Here is a 17347-nt window from a genome sequence, read left to right on the forward strand (position 1 = left end):
CTAGCCTCAGTTTTCCCATCTGTAAAATGATGCTGTTGGGTCTAGATGATTTCCAAGATCCCTCAGTGTCCTGACATGCTGACGGTGCCACAGCATCCCAAAGTCCCAGGCAAGGCCTGCAGGAAGCAAGACTGGCCAGGCTGGAGCCCCCGCCTGGATCACTCAGTGGAGGGGGCCAGGTTACTGCAGGTCCAGAGCATCCATCAGGGGACCTGAGTCACTGGAGGACAGCAGATGGCCCTCCCTGGGGACCCCAGGCTCTGCCCCAACGCACACTCTTCAGAGTCTGCCTCACCAGCAGGAATTAGGGAGACGAGATAAAGCTAGCCCTCGGCAAGGGTGGCCTAAGGCCCTGTGGTTACCTGTTTCCTGTCTCAGTGTCCACAGGGAGCACGGGGCTGAGAGTCCTAGAAGCAGAGGCTGGATTCACACCCAGACCCCTCACCAGTCGGCCCCCAGAGTCCGCACAGCCCTGTGAGCTAATGCTCAGCACAGGCCCAGGGCACACCGAGCAAGCATTCCGGGCCACTTCCTTTCCCTGTCTTCTCCTAATTCAAGAGAAATCAAGAGAAAGTGTTCACAGACATAGCATCAAACACTAGGAGGACCACAGAAACAGGCACCTGCATCGTGAGTCCCCAGACACACAGGGCCCTGACTCAAGGGCCTCCAGGCCCCGGGGAGCTCCCAGCCTGGTCCTGGCCACCTGCCTGGAGATGGTCAGAGGGGTCACCCAACGCAGCCGACAGCCCCCTTCCCCATCGTGTGGGGGCTCCTCCTCCTCCACTTGTCTTCCCACCCCTGCTGTGTGTGTTTGTGAGGGAGGGGCAACAACTGTCCCTCCTCCAGGCTGGAACAGACCCACAGGGTGCTGCGTCCTCAGCCACACTCCTCTGGACCCCACACACGACTGCTGTGACAAGGCTTGGTCATCGAGGCCTGACCAGGACACCTGCCACAAGGGGGTCTCCGTGTCCCCTGAAAACCCACCAGGGACACCAGGCTTCTCAACACGGCTTCCAGCTCCCCAGATGAGGATTTCTGGATATGCAGACAAGGATAATTCCATCTCTGCCAGAGATCTAGCCAGCCCCTTGGATCAGGCAATGAAAGCAGGTGGCCTAGCCCGGTCCACCTTTCACCGTGGCTGTTAGGAAGCTCCAAGTAAAGTTTCTTTCTCAAATGCTCCCTCTTTCTGCAGTCAGAAGTTGCTGGTAGCACTTGTTCCCTGCTCTCTCCATCGGCTTCTCAGTGGCTGCCTTTGGGTGACTGCACGGCAGGTGCTCTTGTATCTGGCCTTTCACTGTGCCCTGCAGTATTTTCTTGATGCAGGTGAAGCACAGCAGGTCAACGTGTGGGAAGATTTAAGACAGCACTGCCCAGGCTGGCCCCGCGGCTCAATAGGCTAATCCTCCACCTGCGGTGCAGGCAACACCGGGTTCTAGTCCCGGTCGGGGCTCCGGATTCTGTCCTGGTTGCCCCTCTTCCAGGCCAGCTCTCTGCTGTGGCCAGGAAGTGCAGTGGAGGATGGCCCAAGTGCTTAGGCCCTGCACCCCATGGGAGACCAGGATAAGGACCTGGCTCCTGCCTTCGGATCAGCGCGGTGCGCCAGCCACAGCACACCGGCCGCGGCGGCCATTGGAGGGTGAACCAACGGCAAAGGAAGACCTTTCTCTCTGTCTCTTTCTCTCACTGTCCACTCTGCCTGTCAAAAAAAAAAAAAAAAAAAAAAAAATACTGCACTGCCCAGCCATCACCATGAAAGCACAAGGCTTCCCTGCCTGTGAGGGCCCAGGAAGGTCCTCCCACTCTCTTCTCTGTGGGTCTCTGAACCCGAGGCTTGGCTTACCTGTCATGATCCTCTGGGCCTCGTAGGGCTCCATGTAGCCGGCACTCTCCCCCTTTCCTGCTTTGTTTTTGAGATCGTTCTTGGCATCGAAAGGATCCGAGTAGTCATCAGCTATGGTCACCTGCAGGAAGAAGACGGGGCAGCGTGAGTCCACCTTTGGCTGTTTTTGCTTCACTTTGGTTCGCAGCAAACATCCGCTGGGTTAGGTGGGGCAGAGGGAGCTGGTGCTCTCATCCTGCAGGAGCCCCAATGTTGCATGGGGTGACAAGTCAGACAACACACCCTGGCACTGCTCCAGAATGGGGGGGGGGGGTCCTTGGAACCCGAGCACGCCGTCTGGCTGGCCCTGGGCAGTAAGGTGAGATCAGAGAGGCACCTGGTTGGCAGTAAGTACATGCACGCAGCACGGAGGCAGGAGCCTGCAGGGTATTTTCGGGGAAGGAGCACTGCTCAGTTCTGTGCAATAGAAAAAGTTGGAACGGAGATCAGAGTCCAGAAACACTGGCGCTCCCGCTCCTGGTGCGGGCTGAGGCTACATGCTCGGCGAGAGATAATTACAGCGGCGCTTCATTGTCCCCAGATCTGGAGCGCAACCACGCCTTGGGTCATCACACAGCAATGTGATGAGATCAACACGCAGAAAGATGACCGTAGCCCCAGAAACCCAACAGAAGCACAAGAGCAGCTCAGCGATGGGCAGGCAGACAGACAGCAGCCCAGGGTGGAAGGGCAGGACCCAACTGGGGGCCCTCCAGGGCCTCTTCAGAGATAGGAATGCCAGGCCCCGGGCTGGGCCTGCGCCAGAGAAAAGCTCCAAGGGACACAGAGTTACGGGGAGGACAGGGGGAGGGTGGGAGAGGGCTGCCTGGAGAACTCCAGGGCTGGGCAGAGACCCGGGATGTGGCCAAAGGAGGGGGGAACCACACAGGCCGGGGGGAGGGGACAGGATGGTCTGCATCCCAGCCTCAGCAGCAGTCCCTGTGCCTGCCCTCCAGGGTCACGCGTGCACACGGGGCTAAGGAAAAGCCGTCAGTCTCCGGGCTGTGGCCACCCAGCTGCCTCTCTAAAGAGGGGTAGGTCAGCATTTCTCTCCACCCCGGGGGTCCCAGGAATTGTTATTTAAATGGAGGGTTTAATTAGAAACCGCAGGAGCCTCCTCTTTCTCCCAGCTCCTGGAATGTGAAGCATTTGAGGGGCTGTAAACCCAGGGGAGGGGGAAAAACCCCCTTTGTCTGCCTAGTAAAGGGTGGCTGGTGGCAGCAGCCTGGCAGGGTGCACATGGATGACGGCACGGGCAGCTGCTCGGGACGCTATGCTCACAGGCAGCAGCTCTGTCCCTGGCGCGTGGCTGGGGCAGGCCAGGGATGACAGGACAGAGTACACGGCGGTCAATGCTCTCAACACAAGAGCAGGCTTTGGAGTGGAAAACCCTTGCCTGGAGCCAAGGACATCGGAGCAGCTGCACCCCGGCTGCCTCCCAGCAGGAGGCACTTCCAGATGCGGACAGTGTGCTCAGGGCCCTGCTGGGGGCTCCCAAAGCTTCAGTGACACCCGGCTGGGAAGGGGTGAGGGTGAGCGCTGGCTTGGCCATGCCTTTCATCTGCTACTTCTGCTTTGCCATGTGCAAAACACATTAGGCAGAAAATGACACAGGGACAGACATCTGTCCGACAGAACAGCTCAGATACCGGTCAGGTGCAGGGTGAGGGGTCTCAGAGTTCAAGGGACCCGAGGATGGAGACCAGGAAGCACCTGACGTGGCCGGCACCGACTCTCCGCCCTTGTCCCCCAGACAATTCTGCTGTCACTTTTCCCCACGAACAGCCTCCATGTGGTCTAAAGGAGCAAATATTTCTCCAAGAAAATCATCGTTTCGGAGGGATTCGCTGGGGAGCACAGAGAACCAGGAGGGGGACCTCAGCACGCCAGCTTTTTTGGAAGGGCTCTGCAATCTGTCAACACGGGGCCTGTGGGATGGAAGCCGTATCTTTGTTCGCCCTGGGACAGGCGCTCTGGGACGCCTGAGATTCAGCAGGCGCTATCTGTATTTTCTAATTAAAGTGAGATCTGAGCTTAGGCTGTCACAGGGCCCCCAGCTGCCTGCCCCGCTGACTTCCGTTTCAATAAGAATTTACAAATCCTAAAACTCGCAAGAGCCCCCGGTCTCTGCTGACATATGGTTCCCGTTATACCTGCCGACAGCCGAAAAACCGTTCCATTTAAGAAAAAAAAAAAGTTTAGGATTCTGTTCGTTTAAGAAGCAAATTGGAAGGTTCCTAAAATGGATATTTAATCAATTTGCTTTTGAACTTCAAAGTGAGGTTGGTGGAGGGAAGGGAATTGGAGGTTTGAGAGCCTGAAGCCCGGAAAGCAGGGTGTCTATCGCACCATCCAGCCTGGCTTAGGGAGAGACTGAACCAGGTGTTAGGAGAGCCAAGCAGGCCCTGGGCCGGAGGGCTGAGCCCCAGCCACCGTCCAAGCTGCCCAGGGCTCCCCGTCAGGCAGGACGGCCCCGGAGGAGGTCTGAGTGAAGTTTGCTGCTCCTCTGAGTTCCCCCGCCCCGAGGTGGGCCTGAGCCCTGCCGGCTGGCTCCGGCTTTGCTTCAGAACGCCCCAGTTAGGGAACAAGTGCCCTGAATCTAACAGAACAATCCAGCCAGAAGGGAACCAGCAGGGATTTCTCAGCAGACCAGGCTACCTGGGCACACGGCAAGTTTTCCTTTGATTTCAGTCTCAGGCTGGCCAAGATCTGACATCTGTCAGATCCCTTCCTGTGGTCTGCATGGTCGCATGGGGGCAGATACAGGAGGGACTTGGGAACCCAGGCTGCCGGTCCCATCCTGGCTGAGGATTTAAGGGGACAGCTGCGGCAGGCAGGGCAGGCTGTCGAAGGCGGCTGCCGAATCACTTCTGGGATGGGCACCAAAACCCTGGCCAAAACCCCTTCCTTCCTAACAAAACCACAGACCCCAGGTCAGCCCAAAGCCCCTACAGGACTCCCACAGTCTCCTCTGGAGCCAGCCGCTGGGCCTGGAGGCCAGCCCTCACCCCGACTCCCGAGGTGGTGTTCCAGATCCCAGCTCAGCCACTGCCTCCCTGATGTGCTACAGACAAGCCTTGGCTCTCTGTGCTCCCTCTTTATGTTGCACACACGCTGTTGGGTAGAACTCGGCCCCTTCCAGCTTCTCGGGCTCTGGCGACTTTATCGCAGGAGTTTAGTTTTGTGATAGGAAGTAGTCGTCCTGTTCATCCCCAAAGAGGAAACCTTAGAGAAGTGGGTGCTGCCGCTTGGCCACACTTCCCTGCACACTGGGGAGTGCTTTAGTTGCTTTTGTGAGACAGCTGCACCTGTGTGGGGCCCTGAACCCACACCCTGTGCTCCCTGTGGGAATGCACAGTGGCGGAGCCACTCTGAAGTGGGATTCTGGGCAGGATCTATTAAACTCCCAAACGCACAGAGTCTGACCCAGGCGTCTCATGTCTCAGTATTTATTCCCCAGTGTGCACAAGGAGATGTGGCCAAGGATGCTCAGTGAAGCAACCGATGAGGAGGCACGAGTGACTGCTGTGAATAGGGGAATTGCTACGCATACGGTGTTAGTTCTGTACTGTGGGATGTGATGAGGTTTAAAAAGAAAACCCATCTCTCTTCATGGCTTTGAATGGAAAGAAAGGAGGTTGAAGAATGGTAATTGTAACATGCCACCTATCCAAGAAAAAGACAACAGAAACTTGTATCTCTCTTCCTTGAAAGACAAGGTCTGGGGAGAAGGATGCTCCAAACAGACCTCTCCTCTGGAAGGAGGGGGATGGGCGTTGGGGGGAGTCAACGTTAGCACTGCCAAACAAGGAGAACCTCTACCTGCTATTTTATGCAAACCTGAACCTGCTGTACAGCGTTCCTCACTCCCCGGGCTAAGGCACCTGCATCTCCCATCACAGTACCTGAGCCTGACTCTGGCTTCCTGCTAACCCATACCTGGGAGGACCTTGGGACTCCACCTCTCAAGGGAGAGACCTGGATTGAGTTCCTGGCCCCCAGCATCCTCCTGGCCCCACTCCAGCCATTGCAGGCATTTGTGGAGTGAACCAGCAGACAGGAGCTCCCTCTGTGTCTCCCAAATTTAAAAGAGCAACAAAAAAGCATTCAGTAGACAGGCTGCTTCTCAAACCTGCCTGAAGGCAGCATGACCTGCAATGCTTGCGAAGAAAACAGATTTCTAGCCCCCAGTAATCCCCATATTAAGCATGCAAGCCAGGCGATGGTTATCAGGAAAGTTTGGGAAACAGCAAGCTGGAACCCGCCCCTCCCCCACCAGTGGACCGGCAAACCTCCAGATACGCTGGAATTCCACTTTTCCCAGCTCCTTCTCAGCCCTGTTCATCAATGCAACACCTGTCCTACATCCTGCCCTGGAGGTCAGCTGGCGTGAGAGATGACCCCACACACCTTTCGAAGGCAGGATGCGGAGCCTCAGGCCTGATCAGGGAGGAGAGGGCTCTGCAGGTGAGACCACCACCCTGCCCTGGAGGGGAGCCAAGGGCCATTCGGGGCAAGGTTCTCTGTGCCAAAGTACAGACACGTTCAGGTCAAGTCCACCTGGCCTTGGGCAAACTCCTACAGGAAGAAGGGCTGGTGGCAGCGTCAGGAGGAGCCAAAGAAACCCACACTGTCTCCGCTGGTTTCTCCCCGGCCACCTCCTCGTGTCCTGCTGTCCACGGCAGCTAGCCACGCCAGGGCAGCCCCAGCCCTCCCCTGGGCTGGCTGGACAAGGGGGTCCTGTGCTGCTCTCCCCTCCTTGCAAAGTGAGGGGGTTACACCCCCACAAGGCCCCAGATTCTCCCCAAGTTCATGATTATTTCTGTTCTGCTCCATGGCAAACTGCACGTGCATACTCCTGAGAAGGTTCTCCACGGTCCCGGTGGGACCGTCTTCTCACTAAGGTACCGTCCAGGCTGTCCGTCAGTTTTCCAGTACTGGGGTCGCAGATCCTTGGGAACCTGATCTCTGACAAAGCTGAGGCTCCCACAAAGTGTTGCTTACCTTACCGAGAGGTCACAGACCCCAAGCCAACAAAGGCCCCTTTCATCAGAGCCATTTGCACCATCGAGGAAGGCTACACACTCTGCATCTGAGCAAGGAGGCCAGTGCACAACCACAAGGTGCCGACCCCATCGTGACTCAACACGTGTTACCCACCTGGCTGGAAACATGTGTGACACACGTGCAGCGGGCCCGCAGGGTAATGAGAGCCAGGGCTCTCTGGCACTCAGGAGCAGAGGCACGGTGGCCCTCTGCCTCGCTCGGGATCAGGCAGGCTCCTTCAAGGGGAGCTGACAGTAGGTGAGGGCACCAGGCGGCCACTGCAGCTAGAAGGCCGCATGCCTCTGTCCCTGTCAGAGGCTGGGCAGGCCCGGAGTAGTCCTGGTGCTCTTGCGGACCCTCCGTGATGCAGACCCTGGCAGGCCTGAGGGCCCCAGGAGACAGCCTCCGCTGCTGTGCCCAGCAAGAGGAAGTACTAAAGAAACCTGGGTCTGGAGGGTCTGTGGGCGGCTTATGATAACCAGCTGGCTGGTGGGGAAGTGGCTGCGGACAGACATTCTGCGCGGTCCTGGGACCCACAGAGCCAAGCCCGGTGGTTCAGCAAGGACACAGGACAGCCATTAAAGGACACCTCGCCTGAGAAAGGGAGCTCCTGCCAGAGGGTGTCCAAGCGGCAGCTCTAGGACAGTTCTGCCACGGGTGGAAGGTCAGCTAAGTGGACGCCCCCTGGATCGTCCCAGCGCAGACTCCACTCAGGCACACAGGCCAGAGGCGCAGCATGAAGGAGTGCAAACTGAAGGGCGAGAGGCACGCACCAAGGGCACAGCCGAGCAGGGACAGTCCACGCCAGCGGGCCCTGGAACCGGCTCTGCCGTGGCCTCGTGAGCCGACCCTGGGCAGCCCACTTCAGCTCTCTCAGCTTCTGCAGATCACCCGCAAAACGACACAGGGCCCAGCGATCAGCCTGCTCGGCTTGCTGTGAGGGGTAGAGGAGGCGAATCAGGAACCACCTGTGAGATGTGGCCAGGGTTTCTACAGAAAAGGCACAAGGCAAGGGCACCTGCTGAGTGTCTAGGACCTGGCCAAGTGCACAGACTCTGCCCATGACAAAGTGAAAACGGAGGCAAAGACGCGAGAAGAGACCCTCACCCAGGCCCCTGTGATGACAGAGAAAAATGCTGCAGTAGAGGATGACAACAGCTGTCCTAGTTCTCAGCACGGAAAGGAAACTTCCTTGCTTTGATGCTCGGGTAAGGGGCACCTCCTGGCTGGGGCATGTGGCCAAGGGGTGGAGAACCTCTCGGGACCCTTGCGCCAGCCCCCTGGGTGTGGGAGGCAGCAAATGTGCTCCCCACTTCTGTCCCATGTCCGGGGCTCCACGGGCTCCATGGAACCCGGCTGTGACACCACACAGGGCTATGGGGACGCCACACAAGCCAGTGCTCCCTGCTTGCCTCTCTGCATCCTCGGCTCTGACCATTGTGGGCCAGCTCTCCTTACAGGCATGCCAATAAATCATTTCTGACGTGTAAGGAAATTAATTTGGGGAAGATTAATTAGCTCCGTTCCTGCAGTCAGCTGTAACTCCTGAAATCAGAGAGGAGGGGGGCACTTCTCCACCCCACTTGAGACAGCTTCCCTTGCTTTCTTTAAGGGCTGACTCAGTTACACAGCTCTTCCCCACCCCCCAGGGCTGTGCCAGCACTGTTAAGGTGGCCGTCCTTGTGTTGGGCTAGGATCCGCCTCCCCCTGGCCCCTGGGGCTCCACAGCAAACCTGCCCCACCTCCAGGAGGAGAGGGGGGTCACCACTGGTCTTTCCAGTCCTGCCCCTCCCACGCCACAGCTGCTTGTCGAGACACCTGCAGGCTGCAGCTTGTCAAGGAAAAATGCACTCCAAATTACAGCCTCCGCCAGCTCCCCTGGGCCCTGCTCTCCTGCCCCCCACCTCCCTCACATGCACACCCCACTCTCCTTCAGTTTAACCGGCTGGGCAGAGCCCAGGCCTGCCCCCTGCTTACCCTAGAACCTCACTACCAGGTGGAAGGGTCAGATTTTCAGCCATCTCGCAGGCAGTGGGAGACTCTGTTTTGAACTCAGCAACAGCTCAATCCTAGAATCTCCCAAGAGCTCTCAGCAGGGCCTCCAGAGAGGTCAGCCCCCGCCCCGAACCCCCCCCCCCCCCCACAGAAGCTCCCTCAGGCCCGTAGTCCTGCTGGGAGGTGGGCTGCTTCCTTGCACTGTTTCTCACGCTCTTGCTTGTGCATGGTTTGTGCAAAGAACTCTGGCCTGCCACCCTACCCGTACCATGAGAGAACAGGCACCACTGTTTGAATAGTCACTGGGAATAGATCAGGGATGAACTTAGCAAGGTCAGCGCCAGAAACAGGTAACCAAAGCCATGTTTTCTAACTCAAAGGTCCACACTGCTTCTGCAATACTCATGCAACAATTTTTTCTTATAGCCATCCTTAAAATTCTTGGGGCATAACCACCCCCCGGGAGAACCACTGCCCGTCACTACAGCCAGCTCAAATAGGAGGTGGGCCCGAGGTACACCAGGTCCACATGGGGTCACATCTTGAAAGCTGCGACCCATGGTCACCCTCCTTCCCAGACAGTCCTTCCCCTTGGACTTCCTGGGGCTGGGCCACCACGGAGAAAATGCTCAGACCAGCCCCAGCCAAGCAGGGTCAGAGGAGGGTTTGCCTCTTCTTTCTCCTGCAGGGCTAAGACAGGAAAAGGGAGGGGAACAGACCAGCCAAGTGCAGGTACACGGGCAGCAGATGGCTCAAGTCGTCGCCCTCTCTGTGCCTCCACATTCTCATCTGTAAAATGGAGCTGGCATTCTGGGGTCTGGCACATAGCAGGTGCTCAAACAACGTCACCGTCATCTCAACACAGCCCTAGTCTGATGGATTCTTTTGTCTTATAGAGGATACCTAGTTCTTGAGGAGGCACTTGGCCATTGACAGAGGCAGGCCCTACAGAAGAATGGACGAAGAACCGCTGGGGGTTTCCAAGTTGACAGGTGACACCAGCAGAACTCTTGGTGACAGGGTGACACAACCCGACTCCTGCCAATCCCAGGCACAAGAGAATCTCACTCACTCATTGACCTGCGTACTTACAGCTGGCCTGCTTCCCAAAAGGGGCACGTGACAGCTTAATTCAGGGCATTTTTCCATCCTGCATGGACACGGCCGGTCTGTCCCCTGCTCACTTCCAGGGAAAGGATCAGGAATGCCCGTGAGGCTTTCTCACGGGTCCAAAGGCTCTGGCACTAAGAACAACTCCAGTGTGCTCACAGGAAAAGTATGCAAACCCAAACAGCAGCGCCCCAAAGCCAGGGCCCCTCCTGCACAACAGCGTACTTCTGACAGCAGGCACTCGTGCCCCGTGTGGGACCCAGGGGTAAGCAGGACCCCCTGAGGGGCCTCACCCACCGTTTGCTTCCGGAGCTCGGTGCTGAGAGTAAGCTCTGGACAGGTGCAGTGCGTGGGAACCAGCGGCCGGGTGCGGGAACCTGGCTCACTTCTCTCCGAGTGGGGCCATTAGGATGATTCATGCACAGCTCCCACGAGGCAAGCCGGGGTGTCTGCAAGACACCAGCTGCCCTCCCTGGACAGCCTGAGGACGGACAGCGGTGACCACAGTCAGCCCACTCACCCACACTCAGCTTCACGGACAGCGGAGGCTCAGGCCAGGTCGGTTCACTTTTGGAAACCCTGTCTCAGGGAGGTCTTTGTCACGTGCAGTCACTCAGGCTAACATACTGTCCCCACACCCTGCACTTGGGAATGTCACCTGTGTCAGTGCTGGTGTTGACTGCTGTTTATGGCCTGTCTGTGCACGCCAGGAAGCAGGCTCTGCGCAGGGATGTGGCGGTGAGGACCACCAGGCCTGCTCCCCCACTCTGGGCAGTGCCCGGGCCCCCAGGGAAGATGGGCACACATCAGTTTCATCTCCCTGGTGAGGGCTGCAGGGTCGAGGGCAGCAGCTCCTCAGCTGGTGTGTACCAAGCAGAGGCATCAAATGCACAGAAGGCCCCTTCGCCTCCCGTACAGGCCCCAGGCTCCTCAGGCACAGAGCCTGGAGCAGGTGGTTTCTCCGAGAGGAGGCACAAGGTTGGGACCATGGGCTGCAGAGGGAAAGCAGCCAACAAGGTGGGCAAGGAAACACCGGGAAGCCCAGCCCAGCCCACACCTCGGAATGACCCTGCCAGGAGCAGACGAGATGAGGGCTGGACACTCAGCCCTCCGTGTGTGTGGGCACAGGTGTCCCCATTCTCAGCTTATGGGAAAAGCCCTTGGGCACAGAGATGTGGTGCCCAGCCGGCTGGAAAAGGCCCTGACAGCATGTGTTGCTGGGGCTGGGAAGGGTTCCAGGGGAGAGGTGGAGCCGGCCAGGGGCCTCTCTGGTAAGGATACCCCAATCGAAGCAGTGTCGGCCAGGCAGACTGTCCCGGGCTCCTGTCCACCTGGCCTCTTTCCTGGCCACGTCCCTGCTTCCCTGAGCCTGTCTGTGCTGTGAACACAGAAGAGGATCTCAGTGCCCATGTCCTGCTGGGGGTTCTCAGCAGACTGGGCTTGCAAATGTGAAGCCCCTCCTCAGTGCAAGTGGTCTCCCCACACAGCCCATGTGCCGACTCTCCTGGGCTGTCCCCGGGATCACGCAGGCACCTCCCTGAGGACACCCCTGGGCGAAGCCAAGGAGGGCTCTTTCTTCTCTGCAGAGGTCTCAACATTGGCCTGGTGGCTGCAGGGAGAACTCAGAGCTGCTCCTTGGACCCGAGTGCCTGTGCAGAATGTCTGGAAGGTATGGGCCTCTCCAGACTGAGTCTACTGTAACCCCCGACCCCCCCATTCTCCCGCTGGAGATGCCGGAAATCTGGGCTCGCTCCCCCACCATACCACATGCCTCCAGTGACACCTTTCCCCACACCACCTAGACCCCAGCTTTTTCTTTGTGCAAACCTGTCCTGCTCAGACTCCAACCAGGAGTGCAGAAGGGGAGGAGACACCCTGCACAGTCCACACAAGAGGCCAGAGGATCTACTTACTGATTCAAACAGGGGGCTGGTGCTGTGGTGTAGTTGCCAGCTGTGACACCAGCATCCCAGATGGGCACCGGTTAAGTCCCAGCTGCTCTACCTTCAATCCAGCTCCCTGCTAATGCACCTGGGAAAGCAGTCGATGATGGCCCAAGTGCTTGGGCCCTGCCACTCACATGGAAGACCTGGAAGAAGCTCATCACTTGGTTGCTACTGTGCCACAGCTCCTCAGGATCAGGGCTGGGGGACAGACTGGTGGGCACAGGATCACCGAGCTTTCCAGACTCAAGGGACCCCCTCTACTCCTAGAGCCTTCCTCCATGCCCCGGGTCCCTGGTCCCATCCCAAACGATGCCCATCTAACCTGTCATCATATAGTCGATTCTAGGCCATGGCAGCCTTTGCTTTGAAGACCCTATGTGCTTCCAACAGCTGGGGGAGCCCAGTCGGCTCTGCCCACCCCCACTCCAAGTCCTGCCCCAGCCTGGAGTAAGAGGATGCAAGCTAGCGAGGGAATCAACACAGCACCCACTTCTTCCTAGCAGAAAGCCAGACATCCATGTTGAAGACAGCACAGATGCAGTTGTTTGGGGCCCATGTTGTGCTATAACAGCCGGTTCTAGTCCCAGCTGATCCACTTCTGATCCAGCTCACTGCTGATGCACCTGGGAGAGCAATGGAAGATGGCCCAAGTCCTTGGGTCCCTGCACCCAAGTGGGAGACCTGGAGAAAGCTCTGGATCTTGGTTTCGGTCTGGCCCAGCCCTGGCCATTATGGTCATTGGGGAAAGAATTAGTGGATGGAAGACCCACCCGCATGTCCCTGGCCAGTAACCCTGCCCTTCAAATACATAAAATAATCTTTTACAAAAAAAAATTTTTTTTTAAAGGCAGCACAGACAACTGTGTTGTCACTCGAGGACTTGTTCACTTCCAGGCTGTGTGACCTTGGGCAGGTAATGTGACTACGTGGACCTCATAAGAACAGGACTAAGACCAACCTCATGGGGTTGCTGCGACATTTAAATGACTTAATATCTGTCACATGCTGGGGTGGGCATTGTGGCGCAGCAGACTAAGCCACTGCTTGCGCTGCCAGCATCTAACATCAGAGCATTTCAGAAAGTTGGAGTCCTGGCTGCTCTGCTTCCGGTCCAGCTCCCTGCTAATGTGTCTGGGAAAGTGGAAGATGACGGAAATCCTTGGGGGCCCGCCTCCCATGTGAGAGACCCAGATGGAGGCCCAGGCTCCTGGCTTGGGCCTGGCCCAGCCACAGTCATTGCAGCCATTTTGGCAGTGAAGCAGTTGATAGAAGACTGGCTCTGTCTCTACCTCTCTCTCTCTTTCTGCCTTACAAATACATGAAAGAAATCAAGAAAGAGCCTGTCACACTTAGAACAGTGCACACAGCCCACGGTATGCACCATCTCTGTGCCCAGCACATTCGCCCGGCGTGTGCACCTGCACCCCAGCCTGCACAGGCACGTGTGCACATAGGCAGACACGCATGTACTCCTGAGCACTTTGGCACTGCGTGCAGGGTGATCTGCTTTCCCTACAGGGGCTGTGAGGTCAGATGTGTGAGCTCCAGCATAGCTCAGGGGAGCAGGGCGGACTGCGGCCTGCCCTACACAGAACAATCCAGCAAGGGGAGTCCGGCCAGAGCACTGACTCACAACTGTGGCCAACGAACCCAGTAATCTGCCTGGGCCTGGCTCTCCCACACCCCTGCTGCTCCTGCTCACAGAGTACCAGCCCGGCCCCTCCCCCGCCTCACCCTACACACGCTTGGCCTGGGCTCCGGAGACAGGTGACCTCAGACCCAATCTCAGACCCCCTGGCCCTAGAAGAGAACAGTGCACACAGCCAGGTGTTTGTCTCAGGACAAACCTTCTGCAGGCCAGGCAGGTAGCTCTGCCTCCTTCCTCCAGGACTCGCCTTCACCATTCCCTGAGTGGCTTCTCTCTCAAAGACCAGCTTCCTCGCAGAGGGCTGCCAAGAGCAGAGGAAGCACTCTAAGTGGGGGCCCTGGGGAGGGTGAGGGCCTGGCCCCATGCACTTTACTTCCCGGGTTAAGTACCATGGACACTTATGTTAAAATGCCAATACATCAGGGACTGTGACATTTATGGTCCCCAGGGCCAGCTTCAAGGGCATGTGGCCCTGTGTAGTCCCACAGAGACCTGCACTTATGTTAACGCTCTGCTGTCAGCGTCCTGAAATTCTTCATTTTGGAATGAGGGGTCATGCATTCTTACTCTGCATGGGGTGGTCCCCCAAAATTGTGGAACTGACCTAGGGGGCCCCCTACAACCAGAAGTTTTTATGGGGAGCTTGAAGTCAAACTCTAATCCCCTCCTCTCACTCCAGCTGGTCGCCCTTAGCTAAGCCACACTGCCAATACCTCGGTTTTCCCACCTGTAGAATGGGAAGGGTCGCTATAACAACCACCGAGGAAAGGAAAGACGCAGGATGCCGACCACCAGCAGACACTCCGTGGCCCTTTGCCCCCACCCACATTTTACAAGGGAAAGAACAATAACAATCAACAAAGACAAGGAATGGGGCAGAGGGACAGTCTTCCAAATGAACTAATTTAGCTCCACTAAAAACCCCTGGGGCAGGAGCTTGGCACAACACATAGGATGCCCACAACCCACATCAGAGTGCCTGAGTTCCAGGCCCAGTGATTCTGCTTCTGACCCGGCTTCCTGCTAATGCACACCCTGGGAGGCAGCATGGGATGGCTCAAGTCCCTGGGCCCCTGCAACCTGTATGGGATATCTGGATGGGGCTCCTGGCTCCTGGGCTTCAGCCACCCAGGGGGAAGAGATCTCCTTCTCTGTGCCTTTCAAACAACCAAGCAAGTGCTGCCTCTCAGGGTGCTCCCTAACTTTAAAAGGTCCACCTTTATCAGAGATCACGAGGCTTTTTAGGGGAAGCATCAGACCAGTGAGCATTTCTGTCCTTTCAACCCCATTTTATCGACAGCCTCTCTGTGGGCCCCAGGGGCTGGTACACAGGCTGTGGCTTCAGCTCCCCGCCTTCCCCGCCCCACTCCTCCCCCTGGGCCAGCACGGGGCGTTCTCTAGGAAACACCCACACAGCACCGACTGCAGAGAGCTTCCTGAGCCAGGCACAAGGTCACATCCCCTTCCCAAAGGAAGGCCATCAATCACCTGCCACACCGGAAACATTCTCTTCTTAATGGGAACAGAGGTATCTTGAGCTGAATTCCAGACTGCTCATTGCGACACAGCAAACTCTGACCCCCTGCTGCTGGGCAAATCAAGTGCACAGCAAAGGACAGCTCCTCGCTGACGGTGCAGCTGTCACAAGGCATCCCCAGCAAACTCCCAGCTGCCTCTCTGCCGAGACCCAGGCCCCTGTGACTCACAGGCACCGAGCCCCACGGCCTGGGGTCCTGGGAACCTCAGCCCAGGCCCGCAGACAAGCCTGAATGCTTTTGAGCAGGGGTGGAGGACTGTTGGCCGGCAGGCTGCATAAGGCCATGAAGTGGTGGGGTAGGCCCTGCCAAGGCAAGCGCAGGTGGGACTTTTAGGCAAACTTTTAGGCTGACAGCTTCGTGTGGCCGTGAACGATGTTATAAATGCCCAAACGGCCCTCGGTAGGAGAGGGGTTCCCACCCCTGCCGCAGAGGACCGGCAGGTACTCCATCAGCTGGCGTTCAGCTGAGAAAACCGAAGCTCAGAGACGCTCAGCGACCTCCTGGAGGCCCCGGAGGCACCAGCGTGGCTGGTGTCACACCAGCGCGCTGGCTCTCCTGGCTCCTTCCTGGCAGCAGCACCAATCTCTGACGGGAGGCTTGACAGAAAGAAGACGCGGCTCTGCCAACTTGGCTCACAGGTGCCAACCTTGGGCAAGGGCCACCCAGACACACCCGTCATCAGTCAGGCGCTGGGAGCCACCCTTCCTCTTCCTCAGCTGCCCCGGGACTCCACACACCTGCACCTGCCCAGCCACACCTGGGGAAGCAGGGCTTCCGCCTGCAGTCTGCACTTGCTCTTCGGCTTCCCGCTCTCGCCCTCCTCCACCCTCATCCTGCCTGCCCGGGGGATCCCACTCGCTCCACACCCCCAAAACAGTGCCGCACGGAGGAGTCCTTGTTCCTAAACTAGAGGGAAAGCACGCCAGCACGGTGAAGTTGCTCAAAGCAGCAGCCCATGAATAGCCCCAGGCACCTCCTCACCATACCCCGGAAACTTTTCTTTTTTAATTAATGTAACTGAAAGGCAGAGAAAGAGATCTCCCATCTGCTGATTCAATAAATGCCAGTAAAAAGCCAGGAGCTGGAAATTCAACCGCGGTCTCCCACTTGAGTGGCAATGACCCACGTACTGGAACCATCACCTGCTGCCTCCCAGGACTTCCCACCAAGCACCTGGAAACTAAATCCTAATCACCCACCAAACGCCCACTCCCCATCCCCGAAGCCTGGCCTGTGGAAGCCTCTACTCAGCCCAGGAGACACTGGCAGCCACAAGGAAAACCATAACCTCAGCCCCCGGCTTCCTTAACAAGAACACATCCTTGTACCCTGCCCTGCACACTTCGAGTGTCTCAAACACACTGCCTGTTTTCAGATGACTGTAAAGAAAACCCGTTTTTTTTCTTCTTCTTTTTTTTCCATGAAAACTGACAAGAAAAGGGGATGTTGGGGCCAGCGCTGTCGTGGTGCAGCAACCTCTCGGGACGTCTGCATCCCATATCAGAGCGCTGGCTGGAGTCCCCAGCTCCTCACTTCCGACACAGCCAGCTCCCTGCGGATGCTGTGATGATGGCTCAAGTGCTTGGGCCCCTGCCGCCATGTGGGAGACCTGGATGGAGTTCTTGGCTCTTTGTCTCAGCCTGGCCCAGCCCCAGCTGGGGAGTGAACCAGCAGATGCAAGATCTCGTTCCCTCTCTTGCTGTCACTTTGCCTTTCACATATATATATTTTTTATCTTTTAAAAGGAATGTGATAGCAGAATTTGTTCATTTTTCATGATAGGGTGAGCCCAACTGGAGGTAATACTACACACATCCACACTGCAGAATTCTGGCCGGGGCCATCAGCCTGCAAGCAACACAGGCCTCACAGCTCAGAGGTGGTGGTGGTGGTGCCGGAGGGGGGACGAGCTTGGAGCAGTGCCCTCGTAAGACAGCCAAAGGCACCCCTTGCCCTCATGGGTGCCACCGAATGCCCACTTCTTGGTGATAACACAGGTGTCATGGGCCACCTGGTTGGTGGGAGGGGGCCCTGCCAACTCACAGGTCTCTGAAGCAAGCCCTGGAGCTCTTCCAGCAATGCCCCCAGCTAGCTAAGGGGGAGCCCAGACAGGGCTCTTGTGCCAGTCGTCCTGTCCCCACGGCTCATCATGTCATCCCCTGACAGAGAGGTAACA

General features: G+C 57.5%; 1 protein-coding gene across 1 annotated transcript in view; it reads right to left on the minus strand.

Moving 5' to 3' along the window:
• SHB (SH2 domain containing adaptor protein B) overlaps nt 1-17347 on the minus strand; it is a 125123-nt gene that overhangs the window by 74346 nt on the left and 33430 nt on the right. The window contains exon 2 of the mRNA XM_002707961.5: nt 1850-1970. Within this exon, the coding sequence (XP_002708007.3) occupies nt 1850-1970 (121 nt within the window). The remainder of the gene's footprint in view (nt 1-1849; nt 1971-17347) is intronic.

This window comes from Oryctolagus cuniculus, chromosome 1 (assembly GCF_964237555.1).
Source record: "Oryctolagus cuniculus chromosome 1, mOryCun1.1, whole genome shotgun sequence".
Classification (NCBI taxonomy): Eukaryota; Metazoa; Chordata; class Mammalia; order Lagomorpha; family Leporidae; genus Oryctolagus; species Oryctolagus cuniculus.